The 24089-nt window shown below is 39.2% G+C and overlaps 1 protein-coding gene across 4 annotated transcripts in view; it reads left to right on the top strand.

The window, feature by feature from the left end:
* Positions 1-24089, top strand: part of LOC134527439 (protein slit) — a 1108315-nt gene that overhangs the window by 1009456 nt on the left and 74770 nt on the right. For all 4 annotated transcript variants that reach the window (XM_063360124.1, XM_063360123.1, XM_063360122.1 and 1 more), the window contains exons 7-10: positions 2021-2256; positions 4893-5034; positions 6104-6175; positions 12041-12112. In XM_063360124.1, the coding sequence (XP_063216194.1) occupies positions 2021-2256; positions 4893-5034; positions 6104-6175; positions 12041-12112 (522 nt within the window). The remainder of the gene's footprint in view (positions 1-2020; positions 2257-4892; positions 5035-6103; positions 6176-12040; positions 12113-24089) is intronic.

Below are 24089 nucleotides of genomic sequence, written 5' to 3'. Positions count from 1 at the left end.
AAAATCTATTCAGAAAGCTTTTTTTCAAACACTACTTCTTAAATTACAAATAAAATGATTACCAGGCAATTTAAATATGTTCGTTAAGATATAATAAGTTCCTGAAATATGTTGAAAAAGTATTAAACTATACTCTTCCGCATGTCTTCCTCTGAAAAAAAATGGATTTTCGCTACAGAGAGAATAAACCCATTGAATTCTTATATTTTTTAAAAACTGATGTTGCTTGGAAATATTTCGCAATACACAGACGTGCGTCTAATATTCTTTCGTGTCCTTCGGCAACTTCACCATTGTTGACGTTGACAACAGTGTTTGTTGCGATGTCCTCGCGCCGTGTTGTGTGGGCTGGAGGGACACACACAGACACACAGAGACCGCGTTGTCCCGCCTGGCCGAGGCGCGGACAGTCGTGGCCCACGGCCCCGTGTCACGTCCTGCAGAAGGTATGCCACCCGGTCAACCGCTGGAGATCACGCAGGAAGGCTGAGAGGCCATCGCTCCCAGGTCTGCGGTGCGATACAGTCGTCTGCAAACATATCGACTGAAACTGCATCTAGATAATAACTAAGGAGATGCTTAGTTGTCTAATGCCCACAGTGTCTTACTGAAAGACGTATGGTTCGTAGGAATCAAACACCAGTACCAACTTACCCATAGGTTGTTGGTACTATCCAAACACGGGTCGTATTGTTTAAGTTGGTACCGTTTTGAAAAATATGTAGACTTTTCTTAACAATTTTATTTTGTCATGAAAGCCTGTAACTGTATCTAATGTTCTACATGTTTTTCACTGATATCAGAAGGTGATGGCCGCCACCTGACGGCATTGTGTTCAGTTGCAATATGACTGTGAGGTAGTTGAATCCACGGAAACTAGCAGTCACAGCACACCTTTTCGGAACTTTCTGGAGGAATAACTAAACACTTAATATGTACAACTTTTAATACAGAAATTGCTTGAACTATCGAGTCTAGTACATGAAAATATTTACCTTGTGAACATACTTCTGATCGTAGAATAATTAACAAAAGTGCAAATCTGTTTGAATACAAAATGTAAACAGCACAGCTGGTGTTAAAAATTATATAGTCGTTACATTTTGCATTCAAACAAGTCCACATATTAAGGTTTTTCAAAGTAATGAAGTAAGTTGGAACAGTTCATATTTGTATGCACAAGATTCGATATTTTAAGCAATTTCTACATTGAAAGTAGGACGTACTAAGTTCTCTGAGATTCCTCAAAAATCTGCCGAGTAAGTGTGCCGTGAAACAAAATTTCTACGGGTTCACTGACCTATGGGCTTGACTTCAGTCAAAAAGGGTGTCCTTCTACAATATTTTCTTCAGTCATATTGCAACTTGAGACGGCGCCGTCAAATGGTTGGCTGTGTTGCTCACAATTCGTCCATTATATTCCTGAAGGTTAATTTTGGCTCAGAGAATTATCTTTGTTGTAATCGCGAAAGCGATACTTGTGTAAGATATGTAATTCCTTTTGTCAAACGATTTCACAACTTAAAGATCCCTAGTCAAGACACTTGTTTTAGAAAACTTTATTGGCATGTTAGTGCAACATGTGTATTTCGCCATGAAAACTTCTATGTTCAAAATATTTTTTAAAGAAAATGTCTGGTTTTTTGCTACAGCAGATCACACAAAACTTATTTAAGCCGCATATTTGGCCTTGTTTTATAAATAATAAGATTTTTTTCTAAACATAACTCAGTGTGTATAATTCTAAAAATAAAGTAAAATTGTTTACCGAAATACATGTAGGGATCAGAGTATTTCGTGCTTTCATTACGCAATAGGTTCCAATTCAAATCCCTCTACTTTTTATTCAACTTTTGAGGTAGGCCAAGGAAATAACAAGCCTCCGGCACCCAGGCGTACGCAGAAAGTCGTCACGTTGATGAAGGAGGTGGGGGGTAGATGCTTGATTTCAAATCCTTGCCTGGTTATGGGATCCCGGGAGGGTGGGGGATAACAGGCAATGAGTGGCTGGGTCCCGCAGGACGCTGAACAACAACAACCTGACGGCGCTGGCCAAGGACATGCTGGAGGACGCGCACGAGTTGCGCACGCTGAGGCTCGCCGACAACAACCTCATCTGCGACTGCCACCTGGCGTGGCTCGCGCGCCGCCTGCGTCGCTCGCCGCGCCTCGCGCTCTACACGCGCTGCTTCTCGCCCAACCACCTCAAGGGCCAGAGCGTGGCGGACCTGCACGACCAGGAGTTCAAGTGCTCGGGTGAGACGGCGTCTCCCGTGGGCCACTCGGAGCGCGAGTGCAGGCCAACATGCAAAACATATACAGATATCCATATATACAGCTTTTTTTTAATTTTCAAAGATGCTGACGATTAAAAAAATACCAAACGAGAGCCTAAATATAAGAACTCAAATTTTTTAAAGAATAATATTGTTCCCGTAAAAACGATTTTATTTCAAAACAAAAAAAGGGAATTTTTCAAACATCCGCTCACCACATACCTAGTGTTTTAGCTAAGGCCAACTTTTAAAGTCAGAGTTCATGCAGGGAAATTGTCAAATTAGCCGAATGATGACGGCAAGCACTTCAGACTGCACTCTGCGTCGTTAGTTGATTGGTTGCAGCCCATTCTCTACATGTTTGAGAAAAAGTAGTAAATTTGAATAGCTGCTGAATATTTAACGACGTTATACACCTATTTGACGAGGTCACATATGCCAGTCACACAAGTTGTTAGCTTGGAAAGTTTAAGAATAATGTAAACAAATAATTTATTTTAATGTAAAATAGAAAATCATTGTAAGAACATTTTATTAAAAAACCATTATATTAATAAATATAGATATGATTATTTCACCGCGGGGAAGAGTAATCGGTAGAGTAATTCACACTTTGATATTACAGAGTTATTGTCTAATGCGGTAGATATTCAGCTATAGTGAAATCCCCATCTATTTTCCATCTACCGAGCTATGATGTCACTTATCATATTATAAATATACTATAAGCTCCTGTAGTTCTCACGCTGAGAGCTTGGTATACGTTATTCAGGAAATCTAAGTCCCACAGCATTGGTTTTTAAAATATACTAAAATGTTTTTAAAAAGTTGTGTGTGACTAATTATTAAATTTTTTTCTATTGATCATGCTATTGACTCTCCCGCCTTAGGGGAGGGCTAAGAGACCTGTAGGACATCTAAGTATACGCGCACTCATATCCAACATTAAAAAAAAGTATAATTAGACGTAATTTACGTTGACAAATATAAAATATAATGCTCCAGAATAAAAGGAGGGCATGTTATGGAATTCAACCTCTTTCGTAAGGGAGGAGGGACCATGAATCCATACAATAATAAAAAATAACAACAGGGAAAAAATTATTATAATTTTTTGCCCTACATTTTGTCAGGATTAGTTACAAATGTTCTCTAACCACACTCTCTCCTTCCCCCCACGGATACCCCATGAACGTTCTGCTGGCTCGTTAAAATTGTTTAAATCATCTGTGTATTGAAAAAGTGAAAGACTTGTATTTCATTTTAAGGTCAATTCATTTACCAAACATATAATTGAAATTTTAAATTCAAACATTAAAATCATGTAAAACTTGAAATAAGTCAATGTAAAATTTTAGTGGAAACACCTAACAAGGAAACCTCAGGCAGTGAGGTACACACCACAGCGACGGTGACTGTGTGGGAAAGAACCAGAACTGAGTAAAGGACATCATCACGATGCTTGAAGCTCGCAGGATCGGTTACTATAGTTGTGATGTTAACCAATTCTGCACTCATGAGCATGGGGCTAACACTGGCTTACGATTTTCCTTTAGAACTGCCAAAATTACATGATGTCAAACAAGGCCATGTGCATTTGTTTACAAATGGCACGGAACTGTTGAACCAGTTATATGCAAAGTGTTTAGATGCATAAATTCACTAGTAAATGTATTGGAGTATGGAACCTTTACTACATTGTAATTTGGGGGGGGGGGGAGAATAATAAGCACAATTAGAGCTTATAACCACAAAAATGCCTCAGCTGTCTGCCATGACACATGATTCTGGCAGTTCTAATGACAAACAAGCCATTTTAGGCTCACTCGCTACCGAGTAATGAGACATGTCCCACTACTAGGACAGCATCTTTCATAAGTAAATGCAATAGCTTTCAAAAAATCCAAAAATGTATAGGATGTATTACTTACCATAGCATTTATTTCACCATATGTGTGAGCAATTCGAAACAAAGTATTACCAACAACTCAAATTTAAATTAAATATGCTGGAATGTGGTAGCAGAGCGTGGTTATTATCCACAGACCTCTGGGTTATGGGCCCAGCATTCTTCCACGCTGCTGTCCACTTCTACTCTCTCGCCCTCCAGGCACTACTCGCCTTCCGCTCAAGTAAAGAAAATAGGTTCAACACACTATCGTAAATTTACACACTGAAATAATACCATATATATGTGTGTGCGTATAAATATATTCCTACTCCCAAGAAAATTAATAAATACAAAATAAAAGACTATATAAGTCTTCTAAAATTCGCCTTTTTAAAAAAATATGAGTTAAAAATATTAAACTGATAATTTGATTTATGTATCCTCTATCTAATACTTTCATCCCAAGTCCATACCAAGTACGACTTAAAATCACCACTCATGTTTTCTTAACCAGTATATAAAATTTAAAAAAAACTTATCAAATAAAATTAGCAATACAATAAAGATATTAATTCAATGAAAAAAGGTAAATGTATGTAAGAAAAGAAAGTGACGTAGCACTGACTACATCACGCATTCAAAGATGGCCTCTAACCTGTTTTGTCACCCAAATAGTTTTGTATGTGAGGATGCCGGAGGGAGTGTCGTGGCTGCACTGTTGGCAGGCCTGGTGGAGCGGCCCGTGGGGGAGTGCGCGAGCCAGCCGCAGTGCCCGCACCCCTGCAGGTGTGCCAACGGCATCGTGGACTGCCAGGAGAAGGCGCTCGCCAAGGTGCCGGACCACCTGCCGCCGGCCACCAGCGAGCTGTGAGTGCCCCTTCCGCTTCCCCCTCCACTCACCTCCCGGTGACGTCACTCAGCAAGTACTCTGTGAGCAAATGGCAATTAGAGAGGCTGTAAAGGCGAAATAACTTAAACAATAATAATAAGAATGTATTACATTAGGTAATTTACCTGTAAATATCAAATGATATGTCCATTACCTTTAAACACCACAGAAAATTCATATTATTATGCAAGAGTGTCAATGAGATGTAAATTAATAAATTTTTTAAAAGTTAAGAAGTGCACAAAAATCATAGTACGTTCAAATTTTCTATCTAGAAATGTAAAGCATTATTTTACTTAAAAATAATATTAAATGTGAATATTTGGAGTGCGCTCAGTCCAATAATAAACTTTGTTAGTGTCACAGATTTAAAACTTATTCCAGATTATCTGTTCATATTTATTCAATTGAAAATTAAAATTAATATTCCATCCAATATTACTCATCAAACTTTTTAAACAAATACATTGGGAGACGACACATTGGCAGTGTGGCAGGGCCTTAACGCTAGTGGCAGAAGCGTACACCCGCTGTTGCAGACCTTGGCTTCCCTCAAGAGCTTTAATTCATTTCATATTCCATCGTCAAGCCCCTGAAATGATTTACCTTATGAACTATAAACTATTTTCTTGGAAGCCTTTATGCATAACTATATGACATACATAAGTCACGTTTCTCTTTCAAATATATACACATTACTTAAAACCCACTATTAAATTATACAGTTTTTATATACCAATTTTTATGAATTTTTTTTTTTAATATTTATAGTGATACATAAATAAAACCAAATTTAATGACAGTACCAATTGAAGTTTGTCATAAACATTTAAGAACACAAATATTCCATTTTAAATATTGAAAATTATGACGTAGGGTCGAAAATGTTGGTTTTATTTCGGCTCTAATTTTTTTTTAAATTCTTGAAATGTCAAAATTGTGAAATAGACCCTAAGATGCGCAGGCCTTCCTTCTCTGGCGACCACACCGCCACATGAAGACCTAAGGAGCCGCTAGCTGGCTGACACGTGGTGTGGCGTGTTGCAGGAGACTGGAGCAGAACACCATCACTGAGGTGCCGCACAAGGCCTTCACTCCGTACCGCCGCATCAGTAAAATGTAAGTAGTGGTCTGACTCTGATCCGGGGCCAAGCACCCCAGTGAACGCATCACTGGACGAGCAAGAGTTTAACGACTTGTTGCATCCAGATCATTTGCTGGGATTGAGGGATGAAGCGATGAACTCAAGCAGTTGAATCAAGTAAATGATATTCCCGTCATTTAAGACTTCTCAGTGGTCATTATCACTGAGGCGTCAAACTTACGTGCCAAAGCCAGTATCGAATGCTCTTTTCACATCCCTACATGATTCACATTACTTTTTGAGCTCTGTGTTCCTTCTTTAAATGGTTCGGAACCCAATGTAATCGTAGAGGTACCGTCCTACCTACATGCTACATGTGGACTGACTTCCTCGAGGTTTCAGTCATGATACTCCTTTGAGTTTGTCCCAAGTGCAGAGGCGTCAAGGGAATGTGTTGACAATTTCGCTATAGACAATAAAATTAAGGTAAACGCACGAATTACTTATATATATCCTATCACAACAAATTAAATGAAAAGGATCTGAGTTCTTTAGATTTTATTTCGTTGAGCTTCATAAACATGTTCTGGCTCTTCTTATGTACTCTACCCAAAATTACATAGCCTCTTCTGAGTGTTTAGGACCAAAAGGTGTTGGGGCTCAGTAGCAGTGCATTGTCACGACCAGCAAACACTACAGTGTAAACTTATTCGTACTCTTATTGTCATACCTCTCATTATTGGAAGGTAAAGAATTTTATTTTAACAAGGTATACTATTGGTGCGTGATATATTAGTATTGCAGCGTGCAGCGTGACACTATTAGTAGGGGCAGGTGTTTTTCGCGAATAAATCTGATCGCTTGTTAGACTGCAAAAAGTTATGTTCGCGTTAGCGATTGTTTCCTTGCAATCTGCGAGAGAAGCCATCGCCCTGTTTGGCCGGGCCAGTCAGAACGTGTTGGCTTCCGAAATGAACGACTGTGATTTGTGGACCGACAGTAAACATGCAACGGAAAGAAACAAAACCAATCACTAAACACAGACGATGCTGCAGTGTTTTAACACAAAGCTGGTCTATAAATCTTTTCGCGAAAACTACATGGCCCTAACTATTAGTGATACAAATATTTCTTTATAACATAAAACCTTAAAATAAATTAGTAGGCTATATGTTAAATCCGTTTGATGAAAACCAAACTAATGAAGAAATAAAATCATGATTATCTCAATGCATAGAGGTTCGTCGGCGATGTTTTACAAGTCACACTAAACGATTCAACGTCAAGTTTAATTACAATAAATATATGTCACTCAACTCTTTAAAAATAAAATCTTTTCCCGCGTAAATTTTCACATCTTAAATTTCTTGCTATTATTTAAATTTTGAATTATTTCTTCCACATTTCTTGCTTGATGGCATAACGGAAAAAAAAAATTACCACGGGTTTATACCTTTTCAGAGAATTATAGTAATTTACAAACTAATCTGGAACCGCCTGAGAAAAACACTGGCATCAACTAAAATAATTATAGTAATTATTATTACACAGTCCACGAAGATTGACAGTAATACTGCCTGCGGCATGCTGAGCCGTAATGTAATACGGAACTTACTACAGCCGTTATCACGAACCACATCACTGTCAAAATCAAAAGTCAAAAATAAAAGTATTCAATCAACGATAATTTTTATCTCCTTCCTGTAGGAAGCATTTTTTAATAGGGTCTAAGTGCTAGTACTTCTCCGACATGGTCACAACGTTTAGCGAACATTTTCAAAATGGACCAACCGGTAAATCATTATTATCTCATATTTGAAATGCACATAAATCTCCCTACTTCTCAACTCGTATTTTGTGATTCCTAGTTACTAATGTAACTAATGGAGATCCACTTGCAGTTAGCTGGAAGCTAAGTTATTCACAAACTCTCAACCCACTGAGAACTAGAGCTTTCTGAACGAATTGTGGAAAGAAAGATGAATAAATGAACTATTCGGTAATATGAATAATAATGATGGAGTCAGCATCTTCCATAGTATTACTAGAAGTACCTGATAAACTGTAAGGCGCTCCTTGGATTTGACGTGACTTAAGTGTGAAGAAAAATCTCCTGTCTTAACTCTAACTCAAACACGGTGCTTTTCCCGAAAATAAAGCTTGGTGTGTTTCATGCATTAACTCGTCATATTTGTTACTCAAGTATGCGTTTAATTTTTCTGGTGATTTTGTTTCTAATTGTGCTCACCGTAAAACGAAAACAGCACAATCCATAGCTGTCAAAATAAATGTTTGTTTTGTGCTCTATCAGCTGTAGAAGAGCCGATTGAGAATTGACAAGCAGTGTGTTATTATCCTAGAAGAGCTGACAGCATAGCGCGCCACTTAGTTTATATATATGTGTGTGTATCTATGTAACTATATGTACTATATGTATGTCTCCAACTATTTACAAAGAATTACACGTGCTTGCTTATAAATATAAAGCATTTGTTGTATCGTAAGTGAAAGTAAAACTTTCACTTACGACATAATAAATCACCTTCACTTCATAGATATGAAGATTTGTATCATTAATTCAAAGATCGTTCAAACTTTTGAAAACTCGAAAATAGAAACTTATACGTCATTTTTTAAACTAACAGTAAGTTTTGGTGGGTTTTCGAAGTTTCTAAGATGTAGCACAAAGTTACTTGCTTTATTTGCCGCAGCGAGTCAACAGGACGGAGTTCCTTTTGCATGCGTGACCTTTCAGAACTTGCGCCCTTCTTTCCGCATCCATAAGGTATCCATCTGCCGGGTAGGGTGTGTTCCGAAGTCTGGCGGGCCCCTCGAAGTTGCTGTTCGCGGTCGTGGTCCTCCAGGACTGCGAGGGGACTCGGCGGGTGGCGGAGTCGCGGAGGAAAGTTTGTGCGCGGGGCGCAGCCATGCGTGAAGATGATGGCGCGGCGACACGCCCTGGCGGCGATAATGCGAACTGACAGGCCCCCGGTGTAATCTTCCCGAGCCTTCCTGCCCCCTCCCCGCGCCGAGGTGATCGCCTGCGACGCCCCAGCAGACCCCGGGACTTGTTCCGGGAGAGCCTGCGGAGGGACACAAAAACCAGGAACCGGAGGCCGGTAAATGGGAGGCCGGGGAAAGGGCTTCTAGACTGTTTTCAGGCTGTGCAACCAGAGAAATAACACGAGCGATAAATTACCCAGGGAACGAGGAGGCAGCGCCCGAAGTTTCGTGTTGCCGGCACGGCCATTGAGAGAAGACACTCCCCTCCCCTGCTGCGAGCGCCGCTAAACACCGGGGCCGTGTCGTGCGGCAAGCCTGCAATCAAGGGGCACAAATCTTCCTCGCGTAATGAAGATACCGGACAAGCGGCCATGCCACGCTCCGGCGATCCTGGACCAGCCGGCAATTAAGACCTCTGCCTCGCTGTCAGGCCGGAATTGAAAAATTTATTACGAGTTCAAGTGAGTGGAAGTCGAACTGTAGGCTGTTAGAAAACGCATTTCCCCATGACAAACATTCACGATGCTAAAATGGAAAGAAATTCTGTTATTGAAAAACAAGTTTATTATTATAATAATAAATTATTCTTCACTCAAATCTAACACTCATGGTTACATGTGCAGATAATTGCGCATTCTAAAGATGACGCAAGATAATTTGTAAAATCTGGCTATGTTATCATGAACAGAAATACAGCTTTAAAGAATGATAAGGGCAGTAAACATTCTTATAATTAATATGCTCAAACACCTCTGTACACTTTACTAATTTCTTAATGATTGACAGTCCTTACGTTTCTAACGTAAAACCACATAGTTTAAACTATTAACAACAAGCAACACTAAATAACGTGAAGGAAAAATCTGTATAAAAGCATATGAATATAATAAGTTTCATAATATTTGTAAACAATGGTGTGCGGGAAGTCCACGCGGGACAGTTGCCCGGTCGGCCGGTGCTCCGTTCAAACGCGAAGTATCGTGCCTTGTGAAAGTGTAAAAAAAAAGTATATAAACTGTTTATTCTTAAATTTTCGTCAGTTTAATAATTACTTAACAATCTCAAATGATCCAGAAGTGTGTGGTAAATGTCTCATGTTTCCGGAGGCGGCGAATGTGAAAGATATTTATTATTAAATGCTCAGGGATTTGTGAAAATTACTTTCATGTTCAGTGCACGTCTTTGAAAACGGCAGAAAACATAAGAAAACTTGGTTTGAAGAAAGACACCTGGAAATGTGAGAAGTGCAAAGCTCTTAAGGTGAGTAATATTGATCCGGTTGTTGATATAAAGCTTTTAATGGAACAAGTGACTGAAATCCACCGCCAGTTACCGGCTCTCCAAAAAATTGTTCAAAAAATAGAATCCTTGGAAAACAGTGTCAAATTTATATCTGAACAGTTCGAGGAATTTCGTGGTACTACAAAAATAATTCAAGAAAAAAATTATAGACTAGAGAAAGAAATGGGGTTTTAAAAAAATCTGTGATCGAGCTAGAATAAAGATTTAACGAACTTGAACAATACAGTAGAAACATGAATTTTGAAATTTTTGGAATGACTGAGACGAGAGGCGAAAACTGTATTGCTGTAGTAGTCGAAATCGCTAAGGCTGTTGGCATTGACGTGGGTGATAAGGATGTCCATGTCGCTCACAGATTACTCAGCAGCCGAAGAGACCAGCCTAGGCCAATACTTGTTCAATTGCTCTCCCGACAAACAAGAGATCAATGGTTACAGAAATTCAAAGAAAACAAGACGCTGTTGGCTTCAGAAGTGAATCCTAGATGTCCAAGTAGGATTTTTATAAATGAACATCTCACGCACTACAATGAATCTCTTCTCTGGGAAACAAAGAAAGTAGCAAGAGAGAACAATTTCAAGTTTGTGTGGGTAGTACGCGACGCGAAAATATTCGTAAGAAAAGAGGAAGGCAAACCTGCCACAAGAATCAGACGTCCGTCAGATCTTGAAAACTTTGTGCCTACAAGAATTTCTAGTTAATCCGTAAGTAGGATTTTTAGCTAAGCCATGGAACGTTTGTAATTGAATATTATCATTTGAAATAAACAATCTAGATTTTTTACCGAGACTCCTAGTTGTTCTGTGCCCAACATTTTGGCATTGCTAGACAGTGTATCAGGAGTTTTAAAAAAATGCCACATGGAATATTATATTATTAAAGCCATTTTGTGTAATAGTACTATTTGAGTGTTAATAAAACATGTAATAAATTGTATTGGCAAGAATAAGTATGTATGTTATATCGTGTGTCATATATTTCTTTGCATATTTCAACCAGAGTAAAATATCTTACTAGAGTATTTTAACTCACACTGTTAGTTTTCATTGTTATTTTCATTTTTATATCGCTTATTTCTACTAGGACTTCTTCAGTAACCAAACAAAACATTAGAAGAATAATTTACTATATTTAGAAAGTGGCTTACCAAATGAAGTATAATTGTAAACTGTTAGATGATATTACGTTTACAGTAGACATATTTAAGAGTCTACCACTAGTTATACTTTGTTACAATAAGAGTCAACTAGTTACACTTCATTTAGTAACTTAATTTTATAATGAGACTCTATCGCAGTTAAAACTGCATAAAAGAATGATCAAAAACCTGCTAATAGTTACCACTGCAAATTCTTAACAATTTTACGTCAAAGATTATTTGTATTTTGGTGCTGCTGTTAATTTGCTCTGCTTTTTCTTTTTCGTGCAGCGTGTTTAATTAATTTAGTCTATTATTGACTGAAATCTGTTGTTCAGCTTGGAATGAACCTAAAACCAGCATAGTTAGAATTTTTGTGTTTAAAAAGTGAGTAAAAAAAGTATCACAAAAAAGACTTAAACAACAGTTTGAACCATCATCTTTGTGTATGTTTCAGTGATCTCAGTAAGAACCAGATCAGCAAGATAGCGGCAGACGCTTTCGTCGGTCTGAAATCTCTCACCACACTGTGAGTATTCGTTCTATTGTATTTGTATTATTGTATAAGATACTTGTATTGAATAAATGCCATGCTTAAAATAAGGCCTAAGGTTTTAACTGTCCAGCCAATAGATAAGTCTCATGAAAGAAGGGCCTTTCATTTATAAAACTGTTTGCTATAAAGTAGTGCTTAATGGTAAAAAAACTTATAGTTTTAAAAACTAAAAAATGCATTTATCGTTAAATGAATTAACAATTAAAAATAAAATTTAAGTTTTTCGTCCAGCAGCCAAATAATGCTCTACAACTCTGTATAACTTAAAACGTCATATTCGTAATGACTATATCCTAAAATTTTCGTATTGACTATAGTTAAAAATAATATATTTCAAATCATATTGTTTTTACTAATAAAATTACTAAAACAAATAATATCATTTACCACACACTTTAAGTTATATAGAGTTGTTAAGCATCATTATACTGTTGAACAAAAACCCTAAATTTAAATTTGATTTTTTGTTTATTCAATAGTAAAATGTGATTTTTCAAAGTTTTTTGGAACTATAAGTTCATTTGATTATTTTTAGTCTCAAAATAAAAAAAAATATTAAATTTGAGTAATTGAAACAAATTAAAATACTAAATATGATTAATTAAAGTCTTTATTTGTTACAATAAACTTAAAATTAGTCATTGTTGTTCACGTAATCTAGTCATTTCGACTAACGCGTCAAAATTACATGAAACTTAAATGACCTTATGGAAACAAAAAATACCAAGCAAATTGTTCTGATTTTACCTTATGTGCTTCATTGGAGATACTGTCAATTGTCTTACGAATGATTTCATTAAGTTTTCTTGAAACTTGTAAAATGTGGAATTTGTGAGTTATAGGTTAAAATAAAAGCTCTTGATCGTCTTTAATTATATGGCTACAGGCTTGAAACTCGACAGGAATGTTCTTTGTATTACATACACATTAACTGAGTACGGAGTTTTCCTAAAATCAGCCTCAAAGGCGGTTTACGTGAGAGTTAAAGATTTTAGGCCTTTAAAACCTCCCCCGGCACATTTTCCACCAAAACCAGACCTACTGGATACACAAAAATCCTGGTTATTACCCATAGCTCGAAATAAGTGGTTATTTGACCCTCTGATAACACACTCCCCCTTAACAGAAATGTCTTAAGTGTTCAAAATATTGTATTGTCAGAGGTTCTTTATATGTATGCAAAATTTCAACACATTCGGATGTCGAAAAGTGGGTAACAATGTATGGAAATATTTTATTGCATATTTTTTTCATACATACATACAGGTGAATCTAATAAAAAAGCGCGTGATTAATATGTATCATTTGACATCTGGGGTGCGTTGAGTTCCGAGAAGACGACGCTTTGTTTGAGCACTAGCAGTGAATTTCTAATTTAAGCAAGCCAAACATTTTGTAAATATGATTAACGCGCAATAGAGACCTAAATTCCAAAATATATTACGACATATATTCTTATAAGTTATTTATTACCAACTGAAGGAATTCAAGAAATAAGTATGGAAGATAACAAGAAAGTAACACTGTACTTTTCATTTCGGTTGGGAAAATTATTTACTCATTCTTTTTCCTTTAAAATTTTAATTACAAAGTATCAATTTTTTTAAAAATAGATTTTAAATATGCTTCCACATATACAATATTGTTTTTAAGCAAATGAAAGTATTTTATGGGATTTCTCGTTTCTCGTTTTCCTACGTAAAGTTTAACTGCATTTGAGTAGTGCTCTGGCTGAGTGAATATTATTAAACTTTTGCCAACACACTATAAAGAAAGAAATAAAAAAAAACAGTAAATATCAACCTACGAACCAGACGACTTGTTCGCCATCTGCCTCTTCCTGTGGCCAGCATCGGACAGAGCTGTTATATAACTGGCTCCCGCAAGCAGAGGTTTCCCTCGATCCCATCTCGCTGCGAAGGAGAGGAATATTTAAAATAAAGGCCGCGCGACAATTTCTCAAGGCCGTATCTCACTTGGCGAGACTCCGCGCCCGCGGCCACCCGAGCCCTCGCAAGTGCCTCATAATTTAATATTCTCCGCCCCATTTTCCCTTTTGTCCCCCGCGCCTTTCACCCTCTTGAGGCGGGCCGCGGGGGAACCCAGATTACGTTTGTCTCCCTTCATTTTTCTCCTTAATTCTCACACTATTTTTTACACGGCGCTATTCTCGCCTCCCAGCCTCTTCTCCCCTGATTCCATATGCGGAACGACTACTTACCTAACTTCTTCATTGCCCCTCCCCTCCCCCGCACTCTCCCTAGGACGCCCTCTGGGGCTCGTGCGTCAGCCTGCATTAGCGGGGCTGATCCGCGCGCCCCTTCTTTATATCGTGTTCGGAATTTGCACGTCAAAGTGCGTGCCGTAATGCGTTTTGTAGCGCAACCCTCAGCCCTCAGCCCTCGGGCCAGTCCCCTGGCGCCGGGGCGCTCTTAGCGGGTGTTTGAGATGCATGCATGCAAACCTGGTCACGTGACATGAGCACGCACTGCGCTCTGTTTACACTCTCCCCCTCCCCCCATCCTCTTCCTCGCCCGCGCACGAGCGGCGGTTCTCCCTGTAGCTCCTGGAGTCCATTCTCGGAACCTTCCTCACCTGGAAACACGACCGATATAGCTGTGGGTCTAGTCCAGGGGTCGGCAGTGCGTGACGGCTCTGCTGCCACTACTGTGACTGCTGCCACTACTGTGACTGCTGCCACTACTGTGACTGCTGCCACTACTGTGACTGCTGCCACTACTGTGACTGCTGCCACTGTCTGTGCTCGCTCCTGCCAGCACTCGCCCGGGGCTTTATTCCATCATTAACTACAATCCTTGTGTCATCTCATGACTACCATATGGTTTACATTTACGTGCTTTAACCTATCTTGTGTCGATTGCTTTATACAAAATGAAATTTTCACTATATTTTGGGTAGTTGTAACTAAAAACATAAAGCCTTACTGTAAAAAAAAGGTTTTTAAATGAACAATATTCATGGGATACCCCACATAAATTGATTAACGACTTTGAAATATTTTACCCTTCTTTGGACATCAATAATTCAATAACTCATCAAACAATTTAGCTCACAACAAACTTGGAAATTCTATAGGTGTCCATGCCTACCTATCAAATTTTATGAAGATCAATAAACGGTTCGATAGTTGTCTTCGGACAAAGTCACATACCTACCTTACAAACATACAAACGCTGGTTAGCTCAAGTTGATCTAGATACCTCTCTTCGTTCGTTCAATTAGTTCATGTTTGGTTAAAAGTAAAAAAAATTGTTGTTCAGACTAACGAACATTCCTCTCTTTTCAAGTTTGAATGCTGATATATTATAAATTCTAGCAAATATACGGTCCGTTCTTACATTCGAGACGAGTACACTAGTGATAGATTTAATTAAGGTCCGCTGGAACTTACCTTAAAGTAATACACGAATTTAGTCATTTGGTTTAGGTTCTCCATTGATTGTTCTCCAGCAATTCGTACTGGAATTTCCGCTGGAGTTCAGCCTTAGAAGCTCGGCCAGTTCCATTACTACATCACTTTAGTCCACTACCTTGGAGACGCAAAGGCCCTTGGTGTACTGCACGCTAATATGACTAGGGAGGGCGAAAGGCCTGATCGGTGATGATTTGCATGTAAACTACGTCGTCATTCGTTACTTACGAGCCCAGTCAACTTACAAGTGATTTGGAGCATACCATATTCCTGAAGGACGAATACGTCAATTGTCAACCATAACCGTACTGCATCCCTACTTCCCTACTTAATATAATATTCTAAATGTGAAAATGTGTTTGTTTGTTTGCCCTTCTTTCACATAGCAAAGAAGCAACGGATCGCCATACTTTTTTGCATATAGATAGTTTATGGGCCGGAGAGTGACGTAGAGTACATATAATTATGAAATGCCATCCCTTAGGGAGTGAAAAATAGGTAAATTAAGTTTTGTAATATAAAATCATAGGAGGTACGTCATAGACACACAAACAGTGATTTTGTTTCATTTCTCTATGTCCGCCACACGGTCATAATGTAAGGTGTGGCAGCTTTCTGTCCTGGCAAAACCCATCCGCTTATTGAAGCTCGCAGCTGTTAGCGAACTAAAGGCGCTAATAACAGTTTAGTTTAAAACTTCGTCAATAGCTGGCGTTGCCTTGAATTTGTAACGCGATATCGTTTGGTGTGTCGGTCACGTCTTGCCCAGGGTTTACCTACCTTCCCACATGAAGATTGGCGTCTCGGTAATGCTGATGCGTAGCCTTGATGCAGCGAGATTGTGCAATGAATGGGACTTTAACCAAGATTTCCAGTTTTTTAAGTGTACGTCCTACAGACTTGATACTCGGTAGTGATGTGTCTGGTATTATGCTGTGTTGAGCCTGGGCAACGCCGGGTGCTTCAGCTAAGCTAGTTCCAGTTGGACGTGGCGAAAGCTCGCCCGAGTGCCGGTGGCACAGCGCGCTCCGTGGAACTGCTGGCAGGTGAACGTGATAATACTGGCGTGCGAGAGAGACCGCGCCTCTCCAGGGGCTCGCAAGGGTTGGATGCTCGCCTGGAGGGGGAGTATCTCGATACTGGCTGGGGAGTTTCCGAGCAGGGAGAGGTAATTACTGCGCCGGGTTCAGAACACTCGCGTGCAGTAACCGTCCAATTCCAGAGGAAACTTGCATTTGTTCCCAGGAGAGGCGTTTTATTTCAAATACGTAATAACAATAACGAGTTATATGAAACGATTGTAACAGTCAGCGTGTGCAGTCCATTATAAACTACAATTATTGTTTACTGCATGAATTCGAGAACGACGATTCGCTAAAATATGTAGAAGAGGCGTATTTAGTTACGAACAGAGGTTTTTACCGCGGTTGAACAGATCTACATGAATAAAAGGGAACTGCTACCAAGGATGCATAAGTAAATCACAAGAAATATTATTTTGTTTTGATATTTTAAATTATCTTTAGTCCATAGGGCCAGTGACCTGCCAACTGACTTATTAATGCGAGTGTTGAGATAAAATAAGGAAGGAGGGTGATGATACCAACAATACGAACTATTCATATTTTTTACTTCAGATTATCGACGATGCAAAAGGTCATGTGTCGTTTTGCCTAAAGGCGTTTTGCCTAATTTTAGGCAAAACGCCGTTTAGGCAAAACGCCTTTAGGCAAAACGCCGTTAGGCAAATCGCCGTTAGGCAAAACGCCGTTAGGAAAATCGCCGTTAGGCAAAACGCCGTTGGCCAAATAGGAGTTAGGAAAAACGCCGTTAGGCAAAACGCCGTTGGGCAAATCGCCGTTAGGCAAACCGCTGATAGGCAAAACTCCGTTAGGTTAGGTAAGGTTAGCTTAGGTTAGGTTAGGTTAGCTTAGGTTAGGCTAGGTTAGGTTAGCTTAGGTTAGGCAAAACGCTGTTAGGCAAATCGCCATTAACAAAATGGCGTTAGGCAATTCGCCGTTAGGCAAAACGAGGTTTTTTCATCATAGTAACATTTTAGGCAAAACGCCGTTAGGCAAATCGGAGTTAGGCAAAACGCCGTTAGGAATAACGCCGTTAGGCAAATCGCCGTCAGGCAGAACTCCGTTAGGCAAAACGCCGTTAGGCAAAACGCCGTTAGGCAAAACGCCGTTAGGCAAAACGCCGTTAGGCAAATCGCCGTTAGGCAAAACGCCTTTTGCGAAATGATTTAGGCAAATCGCCGTAACGAATTCATGTTTAGGCAAACCGCCGTTAGGCAAATCGCCTGTTACTCGATGCAAATACACAAATTATGCTTGAAATATTTCTAAAAGCTTACTTTAAAATGTTTTTAAATACGCTCTGCATTACATGTTCATCATAGAAAAACAGAGTACAAATTTTAATACAGTAAGTCCTCGGTTTACGTCGGGGTTGCGTTCCTGAAAACCGCGACGTAAATAGAAACGACGCAAAATGAGCCATGTTTCATGCCACCGGCCGGCCACGGCCCAAGGTCGGCCGGAAGCGCTGGCATACAGACGTGACAACGGGCAATTTTATCAGCAAATGACAACCGACAGCGTGGGAAACAAGTCCAACTATTCTCCGTTCACTCTTACCTGAGTTTTGGAATAAACAAAGCCTCTTGTAAACAAACATTTTAATTGGCTGCCGGCCGCCGCGCACATTATTTGTGTGCAAGAAAAGTCCCTTGGTTACGTACCATTTGTAGGTAAGTATTTTTACACTGTCTTTTTATAACAATTGTTGATGTATAGCATTATAGCGATTCATCATTAATTTCCAATACAGTTTAATGTGTCAGCAAGTATGTACTTACAATTATGTTAGCAGACGCCGTGTGTACGGTGGCATAGACAAAAGGTACTGTACAGTGTACAGTTGATGCCCGGCGCAACAGTTGCATTTCGGATTCGCGCGCGCACGGTTTGTTATGGCTGACGTCGGACCGAGTTTTGTAAAACACAGAACGGGAAAGCCTTTGAAAAGTGCACAGAAAACTATTGTGTTGAATGTTTTTAAAACATTTTCAGACAAATATACGGATTGTCGTGTGAACGATATCGCGAGTTTAACTGAGGAATTTAGGCGTGTTTCGAAGAGCAGTGTGCTTCGTGCAAGGAAATAATTACAGGACACCGGAACATTAACATCTTCCGGGAAGAAAAGGAAACTTGAGTATCCTGTTATAAAAACTTGTGATGATTTTGTGAAGACGGTTATTAGGCGTAAATTGCATAGTTTTTTCTTCGCAAATGAAACACCTACGCTGAACAAAGTGCTACGGTGCTTCCTGTTATATTACGTCTCCGTTATTTTATTAGCACCGACTGTACTGAAGTGTGTGTGTTGCAACTAGTGCTTGGCGCGCCAGATGAATTCAGCCTATCACTTGCTGACGCGGCGCAGTGATACGGCGGTGTTTGTTTATTTCAGAACTCAGCTAAGAGTGAACGGAGAATAGTACTTCTCAGCTTTATAGAATGGTTATTTAACCAGCTGCTTTATTACCTTTATTGATTGAAATATAAAAACAGATATATAGTACATACTGTACGTAAGAGCAGGAAGCGTCCCTCATGATGTATGATAAGATAAGGCGGTGAACGTGTAGCTTACGCTACATAGCATAAATTAATTACCGAAGGAAACAAAGAAATATAAACGAATTATATACGGTGTTTTGGTTAAAATAAAGATTTACGGTCATTGTAAACGACGTTATTGTGAATCGGCGACAACTTAAATTGAAACATGAGTACTCAAACATTAGCGACGTTAATCCGAAACGACGTAAATCGGTACGACGTAAATAGAGGACTTACTGTATAATAATAATATGTGGTGTGCGTGCTCGTTTTTGTTACTAGTTTATCCTTCCATTAGACTTACAGTTTTTCACCTGAACATTACAGTAAATATTTTTCCCTTAATGGCTAAACACGATATTCGCATGGCAAGCTAGCATTTAATTTGCGTGAGTAAATATACCTTTAGTACTACTATCAGGACTCACCTAAAATTTTTTGCTCCACCAGCCCTGTGTCTTGACTTAATAATATTGTTGGTACATGCAACTCTCACATTTTGACCTATCATTATTTTCTACTAATGTTTCGTGTTGTCATAAGAGAAGTAAAGTCTTATTGAAATGGTTGTTTTAACTCAACCAGACTGTATACTAAATTAATGCTTTCATTGAATACCATATTTACCAAAAAACCACAAAAAAACGAAAAACCAAAGAAAACAATTTACAGTTTTCTTCGACACTAAATGCAACAAAAAATGTAATTTCTGCTTTAAGTAAGCTTAAATAGTATTATAGTAAAGATATAATTAAAATGATAAAAATTTAGTTCTAAAACTATAAATTTGTCCCCTCACAATATAACATCTATTTTTATGTAGGTATCATAATTTGTGTCAAAGTAAATAATTATCATAAAAGATAAATTAATTTAAATAAATTTAATTTAAGCCATTATCCACAACTTAAACCATTTTATAACTAATTAGCTGTATCGGTTATTCCAAGTCATTTTATAACAATCAGTAAAAATTTAGTTGGTGAAATAGATTGGAAATAATTTTGTGGCGAATTGCATTTTTTTGTAAATCAGAATAAAAATAACATTAAAAATTAAGTTTTGTCACTTAAGTTAACCTATCACATGTTCATAGTCTCTACGTAATTATAGTAAAATTTTACATTTATGACAAAAGCTGTTTATTTCTTAAATGTAGGTACTGGAAATAAGCTCACGCTAAATTAGGATGTATAGCAGACTTCGTAAACTAAAACCTAAATCATAAATTTTTTTTTTCTTGTTCCAGTTAGGGTTGAGCTGCTATAGTAGGCACTTAAATCACTCGCACTGAGAATGGCATTGTTGCAGGAGAAAAGAATGTTTCTTAAATGGTGAAATGATACAGAATTACAGATCACTGTCCGGAAAATTTTAGTATGGAATAGAGGCCATATATATGTAGCAAAATCACAACCAGTGATGTAGCCACATAAATCAAAAAAAGGAAGTAACAGTCTGTTATTCATCGTGCCAAGTATCTGTGATCAGAGTAGCATTGTCATGGGTCTCAGTCACATAGGTATCTGCTTGTTTGTGAGTATCGTGACTAGCGCTACAGCCGATGTAGCAGATATAGGAGTTAGTAATCTGCGATTTCTCTTTAAGGGGATGGTTCACCCACCTAAAATCGTCACCAAAATTTTAATGTCGTTGATATATTATGGTAGAGGGTGTCGAATCTACACCCCCCACCACTCAGCTTGTCTGTATATAGACTGGGTCGGTCAGTTGCGAGATGTCTTTCAGACGAGGAGGGTATATCGCTCCAGTCTCTGAGACAAACGCGTGTTTAAAAACCTCTCGCTTCCTCAGTCCACCACCCGGCTGGGCGCAGCGTTGCCAAATATACCACCGGTTTTCCCCTCGCCCCTCGCACGCCCTCAGCTGGAGGGGTGGTGGTGGGGGGGGGGGGGGGGGGAGCTACTCTCTTGTGAACCTCCGAGCACTGAATCATACAAACAGTGTGTGAATACAGTCAAAACAAAACTCTTCATAATTGCTTTCATATAATTATTTCAACAAATTTTAATTGAATTTTGAGCACTATTTATTGTTAGTTGATATTGTTATTTACCGGCTACGTGTAAGGATTTTTGTTTTTGCATCTGTAAATTTTGGGAAAAGGCAATGGGAGAAATGATAAAAACTATGAAAGTCTCGATACTGCCATGAAGGCGTAAGGACGTGTGCGGTTTTCGAAGAGTCGACACTGCTTGGTATTTGTTTCGGTTGTGGGGCGTAAAGCGTTAAAGCCGACTTCAGGGAATTGTATCAGCCTTCGAAGGCGACGAGAAAGTTTGATTTACTGAATCATAAGTCCGTCCATGAGTTTCGATGGAATCTTAATAGTGAACGAGTAATTATTATGTTAAATTATTTGCAGTGGCCAAGTTTAACGAGCGGCCATTTTTAAATTCAATTTTTTTTCATTTGTCTGATTTCGCAACCAGTCTTGTGCCTAACCGGAGCAAGACCAGAACAGTTCAAAGGCCATAACTAACATCATTCATCAAAAAAAGAGCCGGTTGAAGTGTTTCTGGAGGAGATACTTCCTGAAAGATGGACTGGGCACTGGGATGCGACATGTTTCGACAATCTGACCAGAGAGATCGCCGGTCCTAGACTTTTTCTTGTTGGGTTGTGTATGCAGAGCATTAATACTGATCAAGAAAGATAACTGAATCTTTTCTTAAAGCACAAGTGTTTATATTTAGGGGTTTTCGAGTTAGGGAGGAGCCAATAGGTACGTCTCAGGCCTAAGCCTATACGCCTAATCACGCTGGGACCAAGTACCAACAATGCAGGAAGGGTCGCGTGCAATTGTGTGCTTTTTTGGTGATTAATAAGCCATGACGGAAATTGTCGCTATGACTGCTGTTAACCCATACAATGTTGCATAGCAAATTACGTCAAATTAAATGCCTCTAATTTTCTGGAGACGACTTATGGCGCATATTCAAGTTTATACTGACATGCAAAATAGCTTCTGGTTCTGTCCCTTTTTAACTGTAAATTTTTTTGAGTATTTATATCTTTTGTTGTGAACCGTACATCTGTAAGTGTATCAAACTCGTTGAAATAAATTTTTGTGATTTTGAAAAGATTTTATGCCCACCCGGAATAAGTTTGTATATGGCTCTATAAAGGCATAGCATATAACTCAACAGATTACCTGTCATTGGTCATGATTCGTTACTTTTCGTATACTCCCTCTTGAATTATATTGTGATCTAATACCTAAGATTTGAGTACCTACGAATGTATTTGTCATAATAATATTGGCAGTTTCCACTCTTAATAAATATATGACTGTGTCTCCTAAGCCCTAACAGACACATTAAAAATAATTATAAGTGTTAATGTAAAGTAGCGAATATTAGTCTCCCAATGAAGGCCCTGTTATTTGCTAACACTGCTGTTGTTTTTTTTTTCTTTCGAATTTTGTGAAGCAGATCTGCCAGTTGGAGTTAAAACACGATGATTAATTAACAAGCCGTACGCATGGACATAGCAAATACGAGCAACTTGTTAATGAAATGAGTCGCTAACTGAACGGCAGGAGAGTTTTTGAATTTTTTTCCCCCTCGAAGCCTCGTTATCGCACGCGCAGCGGCGAAACAGCAGCGCATCGCCCCGAACTGTCATGCCGGTATGACTCACTGGTCTTGGGAAGGGGGGGGGGGGGGTCTGGGTCTGGCACAGCGAGAGTAGCGGCGCTCGCCCGGCCCGTGCAGTAGGGAAAAGGGGGGGGGGGGGGGGGGACGCCCGATAACGCAATAAGCAAGCGATTCAATTTGCAGCTTGCGCGCGCTGTCCGCTGCTGGCCGTGCGCCACTCACCTGCTGGGCGTCACGTGTCCGCGCCATTAGCTGTCAGCTGTGCAGCACACAGCTCTGGTAGAAAGTACTTCGTGAAATCTAACTCAGCAACTATGAAAATGAAAATGAATATATATATATATATATATATATATATATATATATATATATGTATGTATATATATACACACACACACACACACACACAACATTCTTCAGCATATACACCACTTTTGTTTTTCAATTGTTGGTTTTTTTTTTTAAGTATCATTAAACAGGCAACATTGTTTTAAAAAAAAACACGAAGGTGTAGGACTGGGTGTCAAATCTAAAGTTAGACACTTGGGTTAGCAATTGGTTAGCAAAACAAATGGTTGATGTAATTAAAATAATATAATGCTAGTAGTTTATTTTGTAGCGGATGACGATGATCTGTAGACTGCTTACATAATCGCCGTCACAATAGGGAACCCGGGGTTTAAGCATCAGAACGAGGCCGACTATGGTGACACATCCACTTTCCCGCGATTGCGATCCCTCTCGGTGTGGTTCGGTGATTGCAGCTCACCCTTCAGCAGGTTATCCCCCCAGGTGCTCTCCGACTTCTGAAGCCACTGTTCGTCGGACACCTCGTAAACAACCCGCATCAGAATGAATACAGTTTTAACCACTTTACTGCGAACCAACCTTAGTGCTTTCTTTTAATATATTCTACGGAAGCATGCTTTCACTTCACATGAATACTCATTAAACAGAAATTTTCTCGGAGCCAGCACAGTTTCAAACAAGTTTTCTAGTACATTTCCAAAGCTTCTGTTGCGATGCCCTGCGCATGTATTGCACTTTGCTGCAGAATTAGACAGTCACTACTTGCAAATTGTAAGGAGCCAGCGTCCTCACACGTCTAACAACACGGCATAGAGCAGCGCTAACAACTTCAGTAGCTTTTGCTACCGTTACCCATGTGATCCGGGCAATGTCCATGTGTTTGATAGCTTCAAATGGACTTGCTACGTAGCAGTTGCTTGTTCAGGGGAAAATGGAGGGGGGAGGGGAAGCCACAG

This window comes from Bacillus rossius, chromosome 1 (genome assembly GCF_032445375.1).
Source record: "Bacillus rossius redtenbacheri isolate Brsri chromosome 1, Brsri_v3, whole genome shotgun sequence".
NCBI classification, from domain to species: Eukaryota; Metazoa; Arthropoda; class Insecta; order Phasmatodea; family Bacillidae; genus Bacillus; species Bacillus rossius.
The sequence above is the reverse complement of the archived record's forward strand: the minus strand, read 5'-3'. Positions and strand labels throughout refer to the sequence as shown.